Below are 25816 nucleotides of genomic sequence, written 5' to 3'. Positions count from 1 at the left end.
CTGCGCCTGATCTCTCGCCAGTCGTGTCGGTCTTCCGTCCCACTGGGTTATGAGAGTAAAGGAATAGAGAGTGCTCTTGTATACTGCGCACACACTTGGGCACTATAAAATTACTCCTGCGTAGCTGGCCTGGTTACAATGAAACCGGCTACCGCCACCGAAACCGGTGTAGGAGTTATTATTATAATAATAAACATAATATTTTTTATTGATATGCCACTTAATTATAGTGTCTTATTAGCCTTGTGTACGCCGTTATAAATGTCCATCCAGGAATCCACCGTTTGGCCCCACTGTAAAAAAGGTTGAGCAGCCTTGTACTACAAAGTCATTATGTAGGTATAGTGTATTTACACTCTTATCACTAAATCCATACTAATTTATTTATAATCCATACGAAAGTGTGTCTGTCTGTCTGTTACCTCTTCACGTCCAAACCGCTGAAACGATTTTGCTGAAAGGTACGGATATTGAGTCCCGGGAAAGGACATAGGATACTTTTTATCCCGGAAAAATGTACGGTTCCCGCGTGATAAACGAATTTTTCAAACTTAGACACACTTTCGCATTAAAGAAGTTATGGATTATTTTTTCAGTGAGTACTTTAGTTACTAAGTAAACTTGAATACAACCAAACATTTCAATAAATGTGTCAATCCAAACTCATTATAATAAAAATCATAACAATACGGTATAATTTGGTTCCCGGTATACTCCCCGTATAACTTGTAGCTCCGGGCCGACTGGCGGGTTATAATATATATTTCGTGACTTTATTCAGAGGCTTCAGAGCTCATTAGGGATCGGCTATTATTATTGAAGCCGTTCCGTATCGATTTAGGGCTGTCACGCTCATAGTTTTTTATTTTTTATTTTAACGTTTTTCAGATGAGTGATCAAGAATGGGAAGAATTAGGTGTGATTTTAATTACGTGTTTATAGGACTGATTTGTAAACCTAATTTAACTTCCAAAAAATTACGAGATTCAGTCGCCAAAACTACTAGGTAAGTATAGAAATTATAGTTGTTGTTATAAAGACTTTGAAATTTTCAAGTGTTCAAATGGTTCCATTATGAATTATAAGCCAAAAAGGTCAAAAAAATCATTTTTGTTGTATGGGACCCCCCTTAAATATTAACTTTATTCTGTTTTTAGTATTTGTTGTTATAGCGGCACCAGAAATACATAATCTATGAAAATTTCAGAAGTCTAGCTATAGCAGTTCTCGAGATATAGCCTGGAGACAGACAGACAGACGGACATACAGACGGACAGACAGACGGACAGGCAGACAGACGGACAGACATCGAAGTCTCAGTAATAGAGTCCCGTTTTTACCCTTTGGGTACGGAACCCTAAAAACTTACTTTAAAAGTAAAAAGCCAATCAATTATGATCGGGACTGGTGACAACCCTGTCTAGGATCAATAAGAATGCGCGCATTCGTCGCAGCGGAAGCGAAGCACGAGGCCGCTGACGAGGCAATTCTGCACACGCCGCCGCCGCCGTCGTTAACCACAAGACGGAGCGGGGAGTGGGAGGGGGGCACTCCCCGCTTCGTCTTGTCCGCTTGACCTACGTCTTGAAGATTCGTCATTACAACTAACCAAGACTCGTAAAATGTCTTGAATACAGATTCAGAATTATTGTAAACGACGAAAACACAGAGTGTTTTTTAAATCAAGACTGAAGATTCATAATATTTACATTGCAACTGTAACGTGACAAGCGATTCATTTTTTAATGATTCAAAATGTGCGCTTTTATAATTATTATTTTGGACGTGACTGTAATATCGTGGACGTCCGCGGTAAAACGATAACTCAAGGAAGTAAAATCTGTGGAGATATATGAAGACCCTTTTAAATTTCCGTCGACGATAACGTTGTCCCACCAAAAACATTTCTTATAAAATGTTACCGAGATGACCACATAAGGTTAAGGTTTACCCTGTAAAAAAGATATGAGATATCATGTAGAGCCAAGCTTCTGAACCTACATAGCCTAACGCTACTGGCCCTAACTTAAACAAATTCTGCATATCTACCAGTAAATATGTATGGCTTCGCGGTTTCGCTTCCATCGCGGAGGTGATGCGAAGATTTAGGCTCAAATCTCACCGAAATGGCAGGGACTGGCAGCGCAGCGGCGAGCATTTTCAGTGTCATAATATGATTTTTAACTTTATCTACATTATTGTAATACATAGTATCGCTTAAGAAACTTGGAAAGTCTCGCAGCCCGCCCGCGACGCGTGCGCGACGACTCCTACGCGGCGGCGGCGCGTGGGCAGTCGCGCCGCTGCCCTGCGCTGCCATTTCAGTGTGATTTGAGCCTTATAGTTTCTGATCTGAAGTTAGTAACAAAACAGCCGAGCCATACATATTATTTACTGATATGTAGAATTTGTTTAAGTTAGGGTCAGTAGAATAAGGCCATGTAGATTCAGAGGCTTGACTCTACATGAGATCTCATATCATTTTCACAGGGTAAACCTTAAGTTTACCTTATGTGGTCATCTCGGCAACATTTTACAAGAAATGTTTTTGGTGGGATTTCAGTTCTTTTTGTAAGTTGGTTCTTGTAAGTTATATATACTTATTTAAAGGTTGTTTTAGTTACAGTCTGCGCTCCCGTGTAAACTCTTATATCCTAATTCCTAAAATTGGTGAAAGTCTAACATAAACCTCCCCATTTTAAGGGATCGGGGACGAAAGTTATAAGTTTATGATTTTTTTTTTGTTGGTTGTTTACTAAACTGAGATTACAAACAAAGTTTCAGCTTTCTAGGACTTCAGGAAGTATATCAAGCCAAACATTTTGATGATCATCAGTGTGTCAGTGTATGAGTGTGTCAATGACGAAATCGGTGTATTTTAGATATCAATAAAATCTAAGGTTTAAGAGCTATTCAATTGAGACTTTGTATGTTTAATAAATCTACTATTACCATCATATCCTGAGAATATGAATCTATGGTATACATCGGAAACCAACTCTGAGGGTTCAAAAAAACGATGAAACACTTCGAGAAAAGGTAGGTAGTGCCCTTGCGCTTCGCTTGGCTCATCTCGGTGGATAACGTGCACGATGTGAGGATACGTGCAGGCTATGACGATGTCTTCACTCTTCTGAACCACACATAACATCGTGGGCTCTTATAATAATCATTCTGGACGATAAAACGTGGACGTCGGCGTCCAACATTAAATGTCCTGATTAGGGATCCGTAGTCAACAAGGAACCCTTATAGTTCGATCTGTCCGACCGTCTGTCTGTCCGTCGTTCTATCCGCAGTTTTGCTCAGAGACTATAGGACCTATAAAGCCGTAATCCGGCATGAAATATGAATGCCAACGTTTTACCGTGGAAGTCTGCGTCTACGATAACGTGACGTCCAGAATTATAAAAGCGAACATTGTATGAGTAATATCGTAACTCCCACACGTGACGTTACGATAGAGTTTGGAGAAATAAGAGTCTTATGGATAGTTGTTTTTCCAAAATAAAAAAACAAGTAATATTTTGATTTGCGTTAAGAAATAATATTGTCCCATAATGATAATGTTATTACAACTAATAATATGGAGGACGAAAGCGCTATGAATACATCTGGAGTATAGAGTGATTCATTTGTATTACCATATAATTCCCCTTTCTTATTATTTTTCTTAAGGTATTAACAAAAAGAAAAGGGATTTGTATAATAAAGATATATCTAAGTATCATTATAGGGATAGTATTATCTACAGATAATTATTGGTATGGTATATAATGTAGGGATAGATTAATATATTATTATTATAATAAAATTCGATATAAATGTGTAAGTATGTCTGTTATCTCTTTATGCTTCATGCGTTGAACCGACGTTAATAAATTAAAATATTACTAATTTCGTAGCAATTTCCAAGACATATACAGTGTGTAACAAAAATAAGTGATAATACTGTGTGTACGTGTTCCTTGTAGAGAGTTCACTGTGAAAGTAGCAGCGCTGAAAGACGATTTTTTTTTCAGTTTTGTATGGGCAAGGGCCCCAACGTCACGAGATACCCCATACAAAAGTAAAAAAAAAAATTTCGTCTTTCAGCGCTGCTACTTTCACAGTGAACTCTCTAAAAGGAACACGTATACACCCTAGACTCTAGGGTATTATCACTTATTTTTGTTACACCCTGTATAATATAGTGGCACCCCTGAGATTGGATTAAAGTGTTTTCGCGGTTACCACGGTCGATTCTGGCGACAGAAAAAGAGTTGAAAGGAAGATGGAAGCAAGAAGCAGTAGCAAAAATATGCAGGCCATTTTCCTTATTACAGTAAAAACTCTCACAAATTTTAAGACAACAGTTGGGTTAAAAAACCTTATATAGAAAATTGCAGACTTTCGAAATATCAGCACACACGCACAAACACATTTCACATCCTTTTGGCATCCAATACTAAGAAACTTGGCATTATTTCATATCTTTTGAATATCGATTTTAGTTCTGCAGTGCACGATTATTGTTTGTGCGTAACGATACAAGGATTTAGCAGCATTCATGTAAGATCTGCTGAACAAATATCTAGTATATTCTTTTTCTTTGTAGTATAATATAATATGACAATAGAGGAAAGAAAAGTTTCCTTTTTTGTAAAATGTACAAAAAGATTTTTCAATATAGGCGAATTAAATACTCACTAGATAAAACCAGGTTCACACGGCACAATCCTGCACGTTTCCTGCACGTTTTTTGCAGTATACGTCTTAATGAATAAAATATAGTGGCGCATACAATGTACACAGAACCATTCACACGTCGATTGTACTGCCCGATTAGTTGCAGTACAGTCGGTGTATGAATGTTAAGACGTATACTGCAAAAAAACGTGCGGGATTGTGCCGTGTGAACCTACTCTTCCGCACGACGTTTTTTACGTTCGTTTGTAAAGATACAAATGCCAGTTGAACGCTCAGCAAACGCAAGGAAGCCGACACGTTTTAAACTTCATATCTGCCAAAACGCGATAAAAATGCGCAGAAGACGAGCGCGTTAGAAACGCGCGTCGTCAATGCGCAAAAAATACGTCGTGTGAAAGAGTAGGTTCACACGGCACAATCCTGCACTTTTTTTGCAGTATACGTCTTAACATTCATACGCCGATTGTACTGCAACAAATCGTGCAGTACAATCGACGTGTGAATGGTTCTATATACATTCACTTACATTGTATGCGCCCCTATTTATTCGTTAAGACGTATGACTGTAAAAAACCGTGTCCTTACGTGCGGCCTGTTACTTCGTTGCGCCAAAATTAGTGAATCGCGCGAGAGCCGCGCATTATTCCAGGATAAAGCTTTCTGTGTCCCTTCCCGGGACTCAAAGTATCTCCATGCCAACAGCAAAATTGATTCAGCGGTTTGGACGTAAAGTAGGTACACTATAATATATTTAGTAAGAATGGATGACCATAGAGGGAAGAAAAGTTACTTTTTGTTGTTTAGGCTCTGTAGGTATAACATACTATAGGAATAACATGCTGAAAGATGACTCAAAGGATAAAATAAAATTAAAAGAAAGAGGTAAAACTAAAATAAAACCAAATAAATAAAACTAAAGGTTCCAACAACGAGATCACAACATCCAATAGGACACGCGTCGTAATCAGACGCTGGTTGTTCTCTTCTTGGTGGTCTGCCAAGCCGACTGCAATTGACCGACAGCCTTTCTTTTTAGTTCCACCTGATTTGGCAAACCCCCTATCCATAGACAATGGCAAAAGGAAAAGCATTGCGTTGTTCAAAAAAAGTTAGAAGATTGAGTTTCTGCCAGTTTCTGCAATCTATGACGTCTTTGTGTCTATGTAAATATTTTTTACGCAGGCATATTTGCCTGATTAAAACATGATTTTTAATAATCGTCTAATATCATCACTTTCCTAATATAATCGCCTAAAATTATCGCCTTCGATGCAAAGGCCATAACTTTTTAAAAAGTTTCAGTAAAAATGTTACAAAGAAGCTTTCTACATCAAGTAATTTATTATGCGATGGTTTCTGAAGGCATCATGATGCATAATATAACTTGATTTATGCATAGTATGTGCACTCTATACTATATGCACTCAGTAATAAAAATTGAAAGCAGTAATAAACTCGTAGCGCTACGGCGCAGAAGCTACTAGAATATTATACAGTAGTTAAAATATTTTTAAGTACTTAGTTTAATACCATTCGGAAGAGGTTTATGGATATTGGATATAGAAAAATGGGTTATTAAGAGCTCGCCTGACTCTAAAAATCAAACATCGTCCTTCTCTCTTCACACTCACGCCCGTCTTTCATATGCCAGGTGAAAAGGGACGGCGCGGATTCATTGCCGAGTTAGTTTTACTTGAATAAAAGACGAACTATAATGATTATGAAAAAAGTGTTTTGAGCAAATTTAGGTTTTATCAATGCCTTTTCAGATATGAAAAAATATTAAAGAAAAGACAGCAAACTTCGAAGATCCAAGCAAAAATGTGTCTAAAACAAGGTTTTTTGTAAAAAAGAAACTATCGAGCATTTTTTGAGTAGGTAATCGTGTTTTCGTCTTGAGCATTTAATCTTTATAAACTGAAGTTACTTGTGTCAAAAAATCAGTTTTCTAGACCTTACAGATTTTGAGATCTAGGTTAAAGTATGTAGTCAAGTTAGGGTCATATGCGCTCTTAAATATTATTGCTAAATCATGGGGTGAACTTTTATTCCGTTTTAAGACGTAAACTCAATAAGCATTAAGCAACTTAGTCTTAGGACTAAGTTGCAACATTCCTACTGGAAAAAAATGTACTGATAAATCTGTAACATATTTTTAGCATTGGCTAAATAGTATAAGTCTTAAAACGGAATAAAAGTTCAACCTATGATTAATGAATGTTTTTTAAGTTTTTTGTTTTAACCTTTAAAATATTGCGACATTGCGACTTTTAAAGTGTGATTTAAAAAATAGTAAACATGAGAAATGAAGACAGAACATTCATTCATTCCTTTTTTTACGTAAACACAAGCCATTAAACATACACCCACACAAACTCGCAACTATAACATTTGTTCATTCGCCTGACGTAACAGGAATATTATGTTATATGAGAGATAGGCGTTTTTGGCGAGTCCGGCCGATTACCCGCACGAACCCTTATCCGGATCACGCCCGGTCAAACCCACGGTTAACAGATACGAGAACACGCCACGCTTTTGTAGTTACGAGAATAAGGGGCTGTTTCACCACTCCCCGGTATGTGCCAGATAGGCTATCCACAACTTAACTTGACAGATAAAGTATGGAGAATCTGTCAGATAAGTTGTGGATAGCCTATCCGGCACCTTATCAGGAAGTGGTGAAATAGGCCCTTAATATCGGGTACCTTGTCAGGAAACGGTGAAACAGGTCATTATACTTTTTATTACTTCCCGTAATAAGCGTGAGTAGACCGGCGGGGCTGAAATGGTCGTGGAAAATCATATTTAGAATCATAATATTATTCGATTTTTTCTAAATCGCAAAATGCAAGTCTGCTTGCAATTCATGTCTAGTAATTCGTACTAATTTGACATTTGTCAGTTTGACAGTTTTGACAATTCATTTGCTGAATTGGTTGAGAGGAATTGCTAAATGCGACCATTTTAGCCCCGCGGGAAGTGTGCTTAGAACGCAAGATTCGAGGGCGCACCTTCACTAACTAGATTTAAAGATTTTCTTTTTATGAAATAAGGGGGCAAACGAGCAAACGGGTCACCTGATGGAAAGCAACTTCCGTGGCCCATGGACACTCGCAGCATCAGAAGAGCTGCAGGTGCGTTGCCGGCCTTTTAGGAGGGAATAGGGTAATAGGGGAGTGTAGGGAAGGGAAGGGAATAGGGAAGGGCAGAGAAGGGAATAGGGTAGAGGATCGGGCCTCCGGTAAACTCACTCACTCGGCGAAACACAACGCAAGCGCTGTTTCACGCCGGCTTTCTGTGAGAACGTGGTATTTCTCCGGTCGAGCCGGCCCATTCGTGCCGAAGCATGGCTCTCCCACGTATAAATGTTAAGAATTTGACATAACGCTTCGCAAAATGGCACTTGCGATGCTTCAGTCATAAAGTTAATATACCTAGCGGTCAGCGGAATAGAGCAACAATCTCGAGCTGTCAAACGAAACCGAAATGGATTTAGGTCTGTGTGTAAAAATTTGTTTACGTATACACTTACACGTAAGCATCTTTCTTAGAGATTAAATTGTCAATGTGCCGATAAGTGCCGACTGGACGTCAAACAGATGAAAAAAATTGGTTCTGCTGTCAATTGTCATGTATCACAATTCACACGTCTCTTTTTACCGCGCAGTGTTACTTTTAGTGACATCTCGCTTGCTCGGGCCTTTGTTTCTCTATTCCGCTAGGTGTATTAACTTTATGGTTAAAGTATATACATACAGTTAGTATTATTATTTGTAGTCAAAGTCTATATAACTTAAATAAGTAACTAACTAAAATGTAAAGAAATGTTTGATGTCCAACTTCGCTATCGAAATAGAATTAACTATCATTTGACGCAATTTCATTTCAAGGTATACTCAAAAATTTGCATTTTCACATTTGAACTCAAAGTGCAAAAAAACAGCTGCAAAGATCTTGTACTTACTTAACCCATCAAGCCCCATTAAAGCTCACCCGTGAGCGAGACACAATAGAATAACAATAGATTTCCAAGAATCCACGATCGAAGGATTAATAAGACAGGGTTTTGAACGATATGCTGCAAATTGCGAACTTTTATAACAATGAACTGTATTGCGTAGTAAACAAAGTTCAATCTTGACTGTCTTAAAAATTCCACGCTGTCTCTATAGCCGAACCTCAGTAAAATCAAGTAGTAAAGTGACTCGGAGCGTCGACCCAACGAAGCTGCAGTTCCCTGACCTCAGTCTGGACTGCTGCCCAAATACACCCGTGTGAGGTTCACTGTATATTGGTACTTGAGATATTACACCGCTAAGTTTGAGAAATATATATTTTTATTAGTTTACGTAGTTATTATACTACTCAGAGCTATCCAACTGCTAAGTATAACAAAATCTAAGTAAGTCTAACGTGGTAGAGCCATGCTTCGGCACGAATTGCCGGCTCGACTGGAGAAATACCACGGGCTCACAGAAAACAAGCGCTATTTCACGCCGAGTGAGTGAGTTAACCGGAGGCCCAATTCCCTACCCTTCCCTTTCCTATTCCCTTCCTTACCTCCTCTATCCTGTAATCCTATTCCCTCTTAAAAGGCCGGCAACGCACCTGCAGCTCTTCTGATGTTGCGTGTGTCCATGGGCGGCGGGAGTTGCTTTCCATCAGGTGACCCGTTTGCTCGTTTGCCACCTTATTTCATAAAAAACATGTTTATATTTAAAGAATATCCTCCTGCCTCATTATAGGACCACCCAAGACCTAAATACTCTTGGTCTTCAATCAGAGTTCGTCACACCACTCACAACTCACATACTTGTGTTTAGTACACAAGGGTGGGAGTTTTGACGTTAGACTTTTTCTAACTTACCCGTTTCCTCTGTCACTTCTGATCAAAAGTTGGATCGACTCATTGTAATGTACTTATTAAACAAAGAAATACCATATGCGTATATAAGTACATTGCTTTGTACTAATGCGATAAATCGATCTAGCTAGGAATCATTTTTAGAAAATGTCTATTTATTCGTGTTTTATCGATAATCGATAAACTGACAAATATGACTCTTCCTGACATCTAATGGCGAATAATAATACTATTTTGTGAGCAACTAGTTGCTTTAACGACACAACAACAGCTAAAGCTATTCCAGCAGATGGCGTTGTTAAGTAACACGAAGCAATGAGTGTTTGTTATACCGAGCAAAGCTCGGTCATCCAGGTAGGTACTAAGATTTATAAAAGGTCAAGCTCCTCTTAAAACAAATAAAAGGACTAAGCCAAGTTCGACCCTTTAGTAGGCGGCCAGGGGAGGCCGACCTCAGTACGTGTCGGTATATATCCCCTCATCTCCTAACATCAGTATGCAGGCTGCGCGAAGGTAAAATTGCTTTACGAGTTGTAATACGGAATGAATTTTTGTACTTAATTGTATTACATGGTGGGGTTGGTATGTGGGTATAACCTTCTTTAAGGTTGTAAGCTATATATAGATCATACATTGTACAACGTCTTTTTTATTTTTATAAAATAAAGAGGCAAACGAGCAAACGGATCAGTCATGTTCTTTATATCATTAAAACAAGACAGCATTCATAATTCAACGAAAAAAATTAGGTAGTTGTACACAGCTACCAATGAAATATCTAATAGCTATACCCACACTGTGCACTTTCATCTTTAATTTTCGTCATCAACTTTCATATTGGCGCATTCAATTATTTAATGCATTATTGTCATTTTTGAAGTTTTGGATATGGTCAGAACGCATGCGTGCATGGGCATGCCTCACGTGCGCTGTTGACTGCGCTATAACGCATGCCCTTGATGAACAAAAAAAGGTACTGTGTGGACATAGTCATCGCCTACGTATTAAATGTATGTAACATAGCTGGGTAAAATACATTAGCAATATCTGTGCTGTGCATCCAGCACTTCCCGCTTGAAATGGCGAGTTTCAAATACCAGCTTACTGGTAAAGCCTTGTCCATAAAGAATTATTAACTAAATACCTATTAGTTGAGAGTTTTCGATATTTCATTTGCTATTAGGTGGCAAAGCCGACTAACACAAAACGTCGACTGGAGGACTTGTGTTTTCAAGAACTGTCAATAAGAATTTTCCGACACTTTCCTACCTACCACCTGTCACCTGATGGAACCAGGGCCGGTTTTAGCACTGCCAGCTACCTGGGCGAGATTGCTTCGGCGCCCAGGGTGCTAAAAAAGGTAGCTCCTCTTTTTATCAGGCGCCCTGGGCGGTCGCCCAGCGTCGTCGTCCCCCCTAACGCCGCTACTGGATGGAACTACAGAATTACGTAAAACTCTACACTTACGCTAGTCAATGTCGGTATCTTTGTTTCGATACGTCGGAAAAACCAATGACAACAACAGGGATTATAAGCGTAGGGCCGGAGTAAAAATTTACATTAAGGGGGTTATGACTTAATATGTCGATTACACATACCTTTTGCAACACTTGTTACAAAAGGTAAAATTTGTGTATTTTATATAACATTTTTTAATCAAAATATGTACCTTATCACTTTATGAACAGGCCTTTACATGGCGTTTGGTGTATTTTGGTTGCATAGAATTTGCAAAGCTGTATACAATTTGAATACATTGTCAGTTTCGGACAACAGTCGGCCTGTGGCCTATCTTTAGGCCATTAGAACTGTATTTTTAACCTACATGAAGACCTTTAGAGAGAGGCACATCGCCTGATGGTATTTCTTTTTTGTTGCTGGAAACCATCCAAGACGTACACCTTCATGTCCGTAACATGGCAGGTAAAGGCAATGTGTCAATTAAAAAGAACCACTCCCCATTATTTTAGCGCCATTTTGACATGTAAAAATGGCACCCTAAGGGCTAAGGGGGGTGAGACTTTTAAAAGGATGTACTTAGATTTTTTTCACTTTGAATATCAAAGTAAAAAGTAAAAAATAAACAAAATAATATTTATTATTTTTTATATATAATTTACTAGTTGTTACGTTATTTGAGTTCCAAACAACGTAATGGAAGGGAAATGGAGGCTCTTCAGCCTTCAGTCAGTAGGGCGAGGCGGCGAGGCTCAAGTTACCATAATCGATACCGTAATTTATAACTCAATTACAACCAAGTGCTTTTAACATCAACAATTGAAAAAACGTTTAACGTGAAATGTTTCGGGTCAAGAACTACTTTACATCTAGATGCTTTGCTAGCTGCTCTTTTGCATAAAACACTCGTAGCATGACGCAATTTGATCTTAGCCAAAATACGGCAGCGCAGCGTATTAGCACCGAGTAACCAACAAAATTATATCTATTTCTTGCTTGTGACTACTGTACGTTTTCGTTCGCGTTACCCCGTACGCGTATCAATGAAATTCCATCAGTCAAACGATGTGCTCATTTGTATGTCTGGTAAAATGTATTTTGCGGTCTACCAAGCTTTGACAACAAAATATAACATTTTGGCACAATTATTAATGTTTGGTGAGTACCGAAATTTCTATTCAGGCGTTTCATTGATAAAGTTTTAGGTCCAGCGGTGGGTCCGCTGCGGGCCGATCGCTGGGCAAATAACGGCCACGGGTCGCGTTTTGTCACCACTAACTACATTAGTAAATGAAATATAGTCAGCAAAGAAATCCACATGACAAAATTATTGATTAATTACAGAACTACAAGGTTCTTGACATTGTCATGGAGTCTTGGATCGGAGCATGCCATTTAAAATTGCGCCAGCGATCTGTAAATGATACTTGGTTGTCGTTGACGAGAGCGTGGACGTAAAACGATAAGTCCCAACTCCCAAGTAACACTTTACAAGATGCATGCAATTGGCAGCATTAGGTAAGGGTGAAGCCAAACGAGCGTAATTTGTGAGTTGTGAGTCGCAGAATTTCGGCTGGCAGAAATTCTGCTGCATTCAGTTTCATACAAAAGTCCAGTTTGATTCACACGAGCGCAATTTTGTGAGTAATGATTTGTATGAAAAGATATTTACGCGGCAGAAATTCTGCGATTCACGACTCACAAAATTACGCTCGTTTGGCTTCGGCCTAAGTAATTCTGATTTTGCCGGCACGCTCAATCAGCCTTTCAATGGAGAAAATAACTATTGCTTTATGAATTGTGATAACTTTTATAATGTAGGTACTATCAAAGAAGTTGATTCCTAGGTAGATGGGGGACCTACTATACGTAGTTTGCGCGAGTTACGTAAAACCCAGCCGACATCCGACGATCACAATTTAGTATTTACATTAAATTGACATGATCCGACCAAATGAGGTCTGTCAACTGCCTAGGAATCAATTTTCTCGATGGTACATTGTACAACCCTTTATTATCCATTAAAAGCTTTTTTGTTTGTCATATACGTGGGAGAGCCATGCTTCGGCACGAATGGGCCGGCTCGACCGGAGAAATACCACGTCCTCACAGAAAACCGGCGTGAAACAGCGCTTGCGCTGTGTTTCGCCGAGTGAGTGAGTTTACCGGAGGCCCAATCCCCTACCCTATTCCCTTCCATACCCTCCCCTATTCCCTTCCCTTCCCTACCCACCCCTATTACCCTATTCCCTATTAAAAGGCCGGCAACGCACCTGCAGCTCTCTGATGCTGCGAGTGTCCATGGGCGACGGAAGTTGCTTTCCATCAGGTGACCCGTTTGCTCGTTTGCCCCCTTATATCATTAAAAAAAAAAATTGTAAAATTAAGATTATACAATTACGGTAATAAAATTTAATAGTAATTTTCTTAGCCACCTGTACATAATATACTTTGTAGTAGTATTAAACACAAGCCCAAATGCGATTATTTCGAGAAACTTCCACCGAGTTCGGCCGACCGTTCTCAAACTTCTCATTATAAGCCTGTTAAATGTTATAACTAGTGTCCGACCGAAACTGATTTTTCAGCCGAAACCGAAACCGAAACCGAACTCTCGGCCTTACTCTCAGTTTCGGCCGAAACCGAAACCGAAACCGAAACTTGGTAAAACATTTAAAACTACGATTATTTACTGAAATTTATTGATTTTTAACATAAATTACAACTTTTTAAACTAAAGAAAACGTACCACATTGAATTTTTTTCTTTTTGCGACATTTATTAAAATAAATATTATTTATCTTAGACTTGAATATGTTCCCTAGAAACTTTTTTGTATTATATTCGTCTTTTTATACGATTCCAAGTAGGTGCGATTTCGCCAAAGAAATTGAACGCGCTTAGCGCACATTAAACCGGTTCTAAACGTATAAACACGTTTTTAATGATTTGATTTGACTATAACACTTAATTGCATTTCTCCAACATAAACTAATCACGTTCACAGCAAATCCGATTTTTATCTTCTGAACGCGTAAATATTCGATTTTTAACTTCATAAAACACATTTAAGTCCTGTCAGTGTAGTGTCATGACAGATCGAATAAAATAGACGAAAAAATTGTTAAGATGATAGTTTTCACAGATGCGTTTGGTTAGCTTATTTATCGTTTCTTCCTATTTTGTTAAAAAAGAAACAACGTGACAAGGCTCCAAGATGATAAAAACATATAAAAATCATCGCGTGACGTAATGTAAACTTAGATTCATTAATCGCGATTAAAAGAAGAATGTAAAATCTATTTGAAACAAAACGAGATTTACGTCGCCATAATATAAACGCGTTCATTGTTCATGAGAACTTAATTTACTAAAACGAAGTTTTAAGTGTGATTGGTAAAATTCCCCTTAATGTATTACAACGAATGATTACCCTAATACACCTAAGAAATAGATCGTGCTTAATATATACTAAATCGGTTCTAAGCGTATAAACGCTTTATAGCACCAAATTGCATTTCACCAACATAACACATCAAATTCGAGTTTTATCTTCAGAACGTCCAATGTCGTACGGATAAACTTCATAAAAGCCGTTAAAGTCCTGTCAGTGTAGTGTCATGGCGAATCAAAAATCATAAAACATGTCAAGATGACAGTTTTGATAGATGCGTTTAGGTAGTTCATGTATCGTTTCTTGCTTTTTTGTTGATAAATCCATCCACTTGAAACAAAACGAGATTTATATCTCCGTAGGAACGCGTTTAATGAGAACTAAGTTTTATAAAACGAAGTTGTATGATTGGTGAAATCCTCCCTTAGACATTAACGACGTACCACTGAAAACACAATCAATTGCAGTATATTATTTTTATGGGAAACATGGACAAGACCGCGGTCGAACTTCAAAACAAAATTACTAAGCAAACTTGCAGTTGGCGTCACGTTTTTTTTTTTGCTCCAGAAGGCGTTTTGCCACTAAACCTGAAAAATATACTGAGGGCCGCAAGAGTGAAGCTTATGGGGAAGTGGGCTAGATAAGATTCTAGCAGTGTAGGAACGGTCTAAGAGATTGCGTGTCCATAGTTAAAAGTCAATTTTAAATATTTAATTAAAACGCATGGTAAAAGGAAAAGAGTGAGGCGAGATGATTTACTAGATTTCTCGCAAGATATATCCTAATATAACCTATAATCTCACTGTCAAACAAAATTCTTAAGTAAATGAAGTTCATACACAATAAAATCAATTTATCATAGCATTTACGAAATCGTTTGTTTGGGAAACGTTGTTAAAATAGCACGTAATTTGCCAACAGTTATGTAACGCTTAACAATAAAACCAGCCTTAAATAAGCCTGCGTTTGTTGTAGAAATAAAATTCAATAATATAATTTCGATAACAATAAGTTTAGTCAATTTTAAGAAAATAAAACGAAGTGCAAATTTTTGATTTGGGACAAATCTGGAAAACATAATCTCAAAACACGATTAAATAGATGGTGCCGAACTGAGCCGGGGCCTCGCTGGCAAGCAAGCAAGAGTTAACTGAGAAGTTTACCGAACGACGCATGAGTTTCGACGGGGCCGAAAGTTTCGGCTATATTTTGGCCGAAACCGAAACTAAGGCCGAAACTAGATTTTTTGGCCGAAACTGGCCGAAACCGAAACCGAAACCGAAAGTTCGGTCGGTCACTAGTTATAACTTATAAACGAGCACGCTATAATATAAAGGGTACACGGGTTTTTAGTTTATCTATCTTTTTGACCGCCACGCCGTTTACAATCTTCTACTCGTACATACCAATCTTAAAATTACTATTTTACAATTTTACAGTTAGCCTCTAGACTCTCTGTAAAAGTGAAGTTTCGTTTATCGTGCGGAGATCACATATTTAGCCACTATAAAAACTATTCAGTTATTGTCCTTTCCGGAGATCCTATGTATTTCAAGAATATGGGATTTATCTGAATTGGGTCAACGCTTTATCCGTACAGAGATAACAGCTGGAGACACACTTTCGCATTATAATATTGATATGGATTTAATGCAGATTTTCTTTGGCTGCATAGTGACAGTTGTAGAAATTAGGATAGGGTCAGATAACCGAACCAATTAATGAAATACCTAGGTAACACTGAAAATGTTTAGAAAATGAAAAAAGGTTTAATGTAGGAAGTTGACATTACTTTTATTGTTTTTAGAAGTAATCTCCGTTCCTCTCTACACATCGTCGCATTCGATGGAACCACCGAAAAAAGCAGTGGGCCCAGTCTTCCTTAGGGGTCTCTTCTGTGGCATTTTCGTATGCTTTAATCGCATCTTCGGGGCTCGTAAAGCGAGTACCTCGAATTTTATCTTTATTTCTTGGGAATAAATTAAAGCCACAGGGCGCCAGGCGAAGACTATATGGCGTATGACTCAATATCTCAACACGTGCAATAGTCAAATATTCAACAGTCCGTCTCGCGGAGTGCGCTGAAGCATTGTTGTGGTGAAAGAGTGTCCTGCTTCGAGGGCGCTGCTGTCGAAATTTTTACAAGACGACAGGCATACAGCGATTGACATACCATTCTGCAGTAACTGTCCTTTCATCTTCTAGCATAACTGTCGCAAAATTACATTTCCGACCAAAGAATGAGGCAATCATCTTTTTGCCTTGACTTCTTCCTTTCTTTACCTTAGTTGGCCAAACCTCGAAAGGAAACACCCCTTGAGCTGATTGTCTTTTGGTTTCGGGTTCGTAGCAATATATCCAGCTTTCATCACCTGTGAGGTTGTCAAATACAGCATTTGAGTCCCTGCCGTTGAACTTATCTAACATTTGGCGACACCAGTCCATGCGAAGGCGTTTCTGGTCGTCGATTGAAGTATGGGGAATGCATCTGGTACAAAGCTTCCTGACGCCTAAATGTTCATGTAATATTTTTTAAACTTGACTCATAGCAATGCCTGGGCTTGCCCGTATCTGCTGGTAGGTCACTCTTTTATCTCCCTCTATCATGCGTCGCACAACACTAATGTTAACATCAGTAGTCGCTGTTAAAGGACGTCCCGCACGCGGATCATCAATGAGATTGCTACGTCCACTTTTAAACTCATTAAACCAATTGTAAATAGTGACACGAGACGAGGCTTCATTATGAAATGGTAATAGCAGCCTATCAAAGCTTTGTTATTGAGTAAGCCCATAACGAAAGTCATAAAAAATCATTAACTGAAAATTTTTTCGCGTTAAGTTCATTTTCACGTGTAACAATAGTTTTAGATTTGCCGCCAATTCACCAAAACAAACGACAAATAAATGTTATATACCAGATTATGTTACCAAAGAGTTCTAGAATTGTAATTTAAAAAAGTTTTCATTAGTAATGTTTCTAACTGGCTAGTTCTAAACACTTTCAGTGTGACCCACGTATTGCATCGATACTCATTGACCGCTGGGAAAATACAATAGAATACTTTTATCACGGAAAACTGTACGGTTCTCACGCGATAGACTAATTTAAAATTTTCAAGGAACGAAGAAGCAAAATAGTTTATGAGATACAAAGTGTATGTAGTATGTAGAGAAACCTCCGAAGTCCCATTAATTTGGAAGTCCGATATTTGTCAGAAGTTGCCGCTGTGTGGTGACGCGGTAACGTATGCAACAAGTTCCGAAGCCGGTAATTAATTGAGCAAGTTTCATCAACTTCTGGGGGGGGGTCCCGATAGCAATAAACATCCCCGAGATGTTTATGATGATGATGAAGTTTAATTGTTGTTAGACGCCCGCAACTCGGTTGTGCCAAAATTCGTTTATATAAACTGTACATTTTTCCGGGATAAAAAATATCGTATGTCCTATGTCCCCTAAGAAAGGTCCTAGGAGTCAAAGTATCTGTAACCATACCAAATTTTAGTAAAATAGACAGACTTTCGCGTTTAAAGTATTAGTATGGATTTCGCAAGGTGACGCCGCGTTGAAGTAAAAAACCGTGTTGAATATGTTTTAGATTGCTTGTTTTCTATGAGTGGCCGGCCCGGCCTCTCGTAGAAAACAAGCAATGGAACAACAAAAAATGGAAGGGCGTAACGACAAAACGGTTTTTTTTTTTTTAAACCATAAATATAGCCTGTCAAGAATGTGAAGAGATTAAAAAGTGGCAATATCGTAGTGTCATCCCTTTTTTCTCAGATTGATTTGAAAGGGATGACACTACGATGTTCCCACTTTTTAATTTCTTCACTTTCTTAACAGACTGTACATTTCATATAGGTAAGCTATGGGCAAATTAAAGTGTATGCTTAAATCACTCTCCTCTGTAGGCAATTTTTTATTAGCCTATGTTATCCCACTGCTGGGCAAAGGCCTCCCCAAGGTCTTCCATCTGTCTCGCTCCGACGCCACCGCAGGCCAGCCTGGCTTGTAGTCATTCAGTTCTGCTTAAATCACACTCCTCTGTTGGCGAAATAGGAATCCCTTTTTTTACAGGGTTATTTTTGATTGATTATTCTGTGTTATAAAAATTGACCAATCGTGTTATGCTATGGGTTATTCAAAGACAAAGACATGATGAATACTGACCATGAACTTTACTTTCTTAGCTATGGTCGTTGCTGAGAAAAATCGACATCGCTACAGCCAAATTATCAAGGCTCAATTTATCTGCATCCTCCTTTTATTTAATTATTAATCAAATGCAATGGCAGCGCTGTAACGGGCTATGATTTTAATAAATATAAATGAAACTAATTCACTGCCAAAAAAGTGGCTCACCAATTTGGAAAATATTGATTGAAAAGTGAAAACTTTTAGCAGGTAAATATTATGACGTGATCCTTATACTTAACTACATAGCTGTATCATCTACTTAACTAAAATTGATAAAATAGTATTCTTATATTTTTTATTAATGAATAATTTTTTCATATAAAATCAGGGGGCAAACAAGTAAACGGGTCACCTAATGGAAAGCAACTACCGTCGCCCATGGACTCTTGCAACATCAAAGAATTGCCACTTGCCGGCCTTTACTATAATGTTAGTTTAACATGGTATAACGTTATGATATCATGTGAGAGTACTTGTGATCTCGCAATATTTTCCTTCGCCGCCGACTGTCAAGTGAAGTTATTTCATTTACATATTCAAATATTAAATACTTCCGCGTTGCGACCCGCACATCGACATCATAATAATATATTCAGGTACCTCGCACACTCGCACCACGTATGAAATTACAGGACCCATGATATCAACGAAATAAAAACAGCAGCTACAGCGTTAGAAATAAAATAATTCGATTTTACTGGAAAATGGACAGCTCGTCAAGACTTGATTTTCTTTAGTATAAATCCAATATACTTACCATAATTAAACCTATTATATTTTTGGATTTCACGGTATAATTTGCGAGATGTTGCAATGCATTTTTAAATGAGCCATTAAAATTGGGAACAGGCATAGCAGCCTACCTCTAATACCGCGAGCTACGAGTCTGTCAATTCAATGTGTATTTCAGATTTGATTAGGCTTTTATAAACTTTAGACGTGGGAGAGCCATGCTTCGGCACGAATGGGCCGGCTCGACCGGAGAAATACCACGTTCTGACAGAAAACCAGCGTGAAACAGCGCTTGCGAGTTAGTGAGTTTACCGGAGGCCCAATCCCCTACCCTCCCCTATTCCCTTCTCTTCCCATCCCTACCCTCCCCTATTACCCTATTCCATCTTAAAAGACCGGCAACGCACCTGCAGCTCTTCTGATGCTGCGAGTGTCCATGGGTGACGGAAGTTGCTTTCCATCAGGTGACCCGTTTGCTCGTTTGCCCCCTTATTTCATAAAAAAAATTATAAACGCATTCCATTGTATCGACGCGTCACGTTGCGATGTGTACTGGCCCTAACACTTGTGTTATTCGACGTCTCTTATTATGAATTATGATACGTCAACGGCCCCGGATTAGCGAGCGAGTGGGGTTGTTTTGATTTTGTGGAACGCAAGATGTTACTTTAAATTATGCCTGCGTTTTGATACACGTAACACGGCTAACCAGGAAAGTATGCTTTCGTAGAACGTGAAAATCCCAAATTGTATAAACAAAGTCACAAAACATTGTCTTTGCCTATCTCCTTTGTTAACCATATTTTCATTCTATTGTGGTATTTACTTGCTATAATGTTAACTGTTATAGATACGGTTAATATTATATCGACCATATTATACCTATATCAGCTATTATTATGTAGATTGTAGATCAATCCTATGTATTACGAGCTGTTGCCCGCGGCTTCGCTCGCGTTAAGAAGTATTATTGTATACAAACTTTCATCCCCTATTTGAACCCCTTGGGGTTGTAATTTATCAAAATCCTTTCTTAGCGGATGCCTACGTCATAACATCTACCTGCATGCCAAATTTCAGCCCGATCCGTCCAGTGGTTTGGGCTGTGCGTTGATAGATCACTATGTCAATCAGTCAGTCACCTTTGAGTTTTATATATGTCGCAGGGAAAAGAAGATATCAGGGATATCCCGAAATCCCTAGGGATATCACGAAATCGCGGTAGATACCGAATATTCTTGTTTCTTACGTCTTCTTACTAAACAAATCTAGTGATATGTCATTTCACTAAACTAAATCTAGTGAAATGTCAGAAAAGCGGATATCGCGAAAATCGAGCTACGCATTTCTCTCGCTCGCTCTAATACCCACACGGGCACTAGTGGGAGTGAAACAAATGCGTCGCTCGAGCTGGCGCGGCTCGTGTGATTTTAGTCGTTAAATTATTACGTGTACGTTAAGTTTGAATGCGATTTTCTAAATATCACCTTTTACGACTCTCGAGTTTCAACATTTTTTAATAATTTCCAGACTTACGCGCATGTTACTTGCATGGTTCGATAGCCTGTTAAATGTATATTATGGGGATATTAATAACTCAATACCGATAATAAGATCCCTTCACGCTGATAATGCCCCATTCGCGTTAAGAGGGCGACTAACGCAAAAAATCGTCCTTCTCTCTTCACACTCACGCCCGTCTTTCATATGCCAGGTGAAAAAGGACGACGCGGATTCATTTAAATAGAAAGAAAATTATTTTTTCCTCATAACTCGATAAATATGTAACATTTAAAAAATCCGCTAGGTCAGTTCTTCAATGATAGAATTTTATACAATGTGTTAAAATATTAACTTAGTTTAATGCACGGTTATGGCAATATATGAAAAATTCGTGAAAATTACATGCAACTTTGTGATCGAGAAAATTTTAAGATATCGTGTTTTTGCTAGGTCTGATTCTCGGAAATATAATGTAGTATCTATGTCTACAAAATGAAACAATTCGGGGCTTATTTTCAAGTATAAAAATGAATTATAAAATCGTCAATTTAGGGTTAGTCGCCCCCATAAGATAGTGATAGGGTATTAGAGCGAGCGAGAGAAATGCGTAGCTCGATTTTTATTCGGCGGTGTCCGCTTTTCTGACATTTCACTAGATTTAGTTTAGTGAAATGACATATCACTAGATTTGTTTAGTAAGAAGACGTAAGAAACAAGAATATTCGGTATCTACCGCGATTTCGTGATATCCCTAGGGATTTCGGGATATCCCTGATATCTTCTTTTCCCTGCGACATATATATAGATTAGGTCGAGTTATGTCTAGTCTAGAGGCCGGGCTTAACATAATACGACCAAATTACGAAGATCCTTCATCTGTCAGAACGTTCAGTTTACTAGACTGAGACTTCAGAGTACCATATGGACGCTGTTAAGCATACGTGTACTAACCCACAAAAAATTAGATACGTGTTGAGTTATGAATGTAGTTATTTTGTTTAGATGATTTAGGACAAGACTGCATTCAAAATTTAACAACAAATGCGGGTTAGGAGTTAGGACACAAATGCGTAACAGCGACCATAATATTATATTATGGATACTAAATAAACTAATCCCTAAGCATCTAAAAGTCGGTAGTGGATTTAAATTGAAGTATCCTCTTCTAAATTAATACGAATGATAATAAATAATATTGCCTTCCAAAATATCAGACGGTAGAGCGCTACAAGAAACTATCACAGCTGGAATATTGCCAGAATACTCTCAAACTTTAACATTTTATCATATAATACATTAAAGCATGATACACAAATATAGGCCAGCTGTTAACGGCAGACTCAGAGAAATTACTTAACTTTTATTTAATGAATATTTTGACATAAGCTCCATACATTTTCTGTCAAACTCTTCATTTAATTGAACTCATTAAATTAAATGACCCACTTAATGTCTCTGAGTGCGACAGTATGCTATTTTAATAAAGGTAACCTGTATTACAATAATTAATTTCAGCCAATATCTAAAACGCGGTGCAGTTATTGAAATCTTATACCTAATGGCTGCTTTTGGCCTACGCAGGTACTATTTTACTACCTACTGCTAATTTCGAAGATTTCAATTAATAATGAACGAAAACAAAATCCATAATTCATAATACTTCCATTCATATTATGCGCTTATTTAAAGAAACAGTATGCCACCAACATCGCGATTTAAGTATCCATGGGCATCGTGTCTAGGAAGTGTCCTCCTGCGGGACGGCTCTGTATTGACTTCATCATTGCCCTCAGCACGAACCTCTCTATCATCTTCAGCATTCACCTCCCTGTCGTCTTCAGCATTCACCTCCTTGTCGTCTTCAGCATTCACCTCCCTGTCGTCCGGCGTTTCGGTGACGTCTTCGGACGCCTCCGCAGACACCCTAACCTCGGGTCTCCAATTCGTCACATCCCGGATAAACTCTTTATTCTTCTTGTAGATTTCCTTCAAGCGCTCCTCGCGCTCTCTGTCCGTTTTATTGAGCACCTCCCTGTGCCTGTCCCTGACTAGCAACCTGCTCTCATCGTACTTGCGTTTTAATCTTTTAAGGAACTTCTTGAACTCGCGAGTCTTCCTCTTTCTCACCTTCGAGTCGCCCTTGAAAGCTTTCTTTATCCTTCGGGTGATGCGCTTTATTATTCTCTCCATCCTTTTCTTCCTTTTCTTCCTCTCCTCCTCGCGGCGTCTTCGGTCCTGGAGCTTGCGGGACTTCTTGCTGCTGGAGTGCTTCTTCTTCTTCGCGACCTTTTTCTTCTCGTCTTCCTCGAAGTCGGAGCCGAAGGAGGCGTCGAGAGGCACGATGGTGTCGTCGCCAGTGAGCTGCAGCGCGCAGCAGACGTAGGTGGTGTAGCCGCAGGCGTAGTCGCCGCGGTAGATGCGGTACTCTGGCGGGCATTTCTCCGGCCGCATGCAGTTCCCCCACGGCATGTCGTGCTGGTCGGGGTCGCCGCACGGCACTCCTGCTGGCCCTATGTAATACACATTACCTAATATGCTTTGCACTACAGGCACGTAGAGTTTGTTCAATTTAAAATGAAGGAGGATATGATATGCTACTCTATCGTATAAATTACGGTATTTTTTCTAATGATAAGTATCAACTAATTGAAGTTGTTGGCGCATCATTTTAAATAAGACCAACTGTACGCTAGCGTTGAGTTGAGAACTTTTTGGTGTTATGTTCTAGAATCTAGTACTTAGGTACACGCCTTTTATATCTATGTAAATTTTACATTTTTAAAAACTTTAATTCGGACCACAACAAACTCACTGGCAGCCACCATGTTGACCTCATCCGTTTCCACAGACCCGGCTTGAAATGCCTCTTTCTTCTTCTGCTCGTGAAGTTCTCTGAATTCGTCCTGGTATTTCATCTTCTCTATACTGCTAGAGTGTTTATCGGCGCGTCGCCAATTCGATTTACCGGTGGGAGATTTAAACAACTAGAAATAATATCATTACCAAAGGTAATTTATGATTTTTCGTTTAGAAGGTAAAGTAAGGAAAAGTTACCCGAAAATTAATGACAAATCATGAGGGCAAAGCATATTATTTAGAATATAATATTATAAGTATTCTAAATATGCTGTGCCATTAATTTTTAATCCTACCTGTCGCCTAGGCCGGATACCATCTTCCAACGCATCAAATAGCTGGTCACGCATTTCATGGGCCCTGTTTTTATATTTCGTAGCATGTAAAGACTGGAAAATACTAAAATTAAATAAAAATATCGTGGCACATAAAATTCGCTTCATTTTAATATTTACGCAGTCACATGTCGGCGGAATGTGGTTTTCATTTTCGCGTCGATAAAAAATTTAACCGATAAAACTTTACTTCTCTGGAGAATTATTTTCAATACAATTTATTACTGTTGTTTATTTTACAACGGAAGCGAAATGCGATACGCAATTATTCACTTTAACGGTGGCTACTTAAAAATTAATGAGATCATTATTTTCAAAAGTAATCTCGATAAGTTGGTAATAATCGTAGATTTGGTAGGCTTATATCATAATTGCCTTCATTTATATAATAATAATAATATCTATGGACGCTTCACACCATGTCAGTCTGGCCCCTTGCTAAGTACCTGAAGGACTAGTGTTACGGGTTGTGTTACACATATTTAAGATTTTTATAATATGATACACATATTTAATACACATCCATGACCCAGGAACTTTGAAAACTTTTTGTTCCGTCGGCGGGATTCGAACCCGCGACCTACAGCCCGCCAACTGAGCCACGGAGGTCGTCGAGATAATGTATTAAGTATAAGTATTTTAATAATTAATAAATATGTACCAGGACTCAAAATGTTGGATGAACTAGTCGTAGGCGAGCTGCGCAAATCGCATACCGTCAGAAGATATTATTATGTTTATGTGTATGTGTTTAGCTTGGTCGAAATTTAAAAAATGGAACAAATTAAGTAATTAAATTATATAAAATATTTAATTAATTTGTTACATTTTTAAAATGCCACAATCTTTCATAAATCCCATAATAACCGAAGACCACCTAAACCCAAAAACGGTGTCTAAATAACACTTGTAAGCTATGAATAATAAAAACTACTTGCAGGTTACGAAAACTTTAAGAATCTTTACAAAGCTCTTAAAATGCTTATTGCTTGCCAACTAGGACAACATCAGACACCACTAAGCCTGAGTCATCTGGCGACCCTTAAATGAATTGTATGTACCTACTGATCCCTCTATCACTAACATTAACATATTATAGGCCTCACAGACTTGGCTCATCTTTATGATAAGTCAGTGAATAATATATTATAACCAGGTTTAATGCATCATACAATAATTTTAATCACAAAAAACTTATGGTAACAGCTAATATCATAAGCCCTCTAAAAGAGGATGAGAAAGAGAGGGATAAAAATGAAATTAAGAAGTCTCAAAACTCAATGGCCAAATTAAAAGCGTTTGTGGGCTCCATCAAAAAAGTACTTCATCGTGAAAAAATAGACATGATCGAGGATAAAAACACCCTTTCTCGGATCAAGGCTTCATCACAAACAAATCGGCAGGCTTTAGCAATAGAGGCTTTTTTGAGGGAACCATCTACACAAACACCGGCAAATAAAAACAAAAGATATAGGGCCGATCTCGGGCAAGTGCTACCATCCAATAGTGGTAATAGCGGAATAATGCTGGAAGACAGGATACTAGAAATGGCAGAAGTCCTATCTGGGGACCCCGAATCCAGCATGGGCTGGGACATATTCGCGAAACCTATCAACTACTCGTGGGTCAATGGGGTTCCTGGGTGTGGAAAGACAACTTGGATCATTAATAACTTCAATGAGGAAACAGACGTTATAATAACAACGACAATCGAAGCAGCCGAGGATCTAAAGCAAAGGATATCGCTACGAACTGGCAACAAAGTTAAAGATAAAGTTC

The 25816-nt window shown here is 38.5% G+C and overlaps 1 protein-coding gene across 1 annotated transcript; it reads right to left on the bottom strand.

Annotated features, from left to right (window-relative positions):
- Nucleotides 1-22499: 22499 nt before the first annotated feature.
- On the bottom strand, nucleotides 22500-24292 carry LOC121726198 (glutamic acid-rich protein-like). Its single transcript, XM_042113436.1, has 3 exons — nucleotides 23999-24292; nucleotides 23659-23830; nucleotides 22500-23356 (listed from the first exon to the last, which is right to left on the bottom strand). The coding sequence occupies exons 1-3, from the start codon at nucleotides 24143-24145 to the stop codon at nucleotides 22530-22532; spliced, it is 1146 nt and encodes a 381-aa protein (XP_041969370.1). The 5' UTR covers nucleotides 24146-24292; the 3' UTR covers nucleotides 22500-22529.
- Nucleotides 24293-25816: the final 1524 nt, after the last annotated feature.

The sequence above is a fragment of the Aricia agestis genome, chromosome 4 (assembly GCF_905147365.1).
Source record: "Aricia agestis chromosome 4, ilAriAges1.1, whole genome shotgun sequence".
NCBI lineage: Eukaryota > Metazoa > Arthropoda > Insecta > Lepidoptera > Lycaenidae > Aricia > Aricia agestis.
The sequence above is the reverse complement of the archived record's forward strand: the minus strand, read 5'-3'. Positions and strand labels throughout refer to the sequence as shown.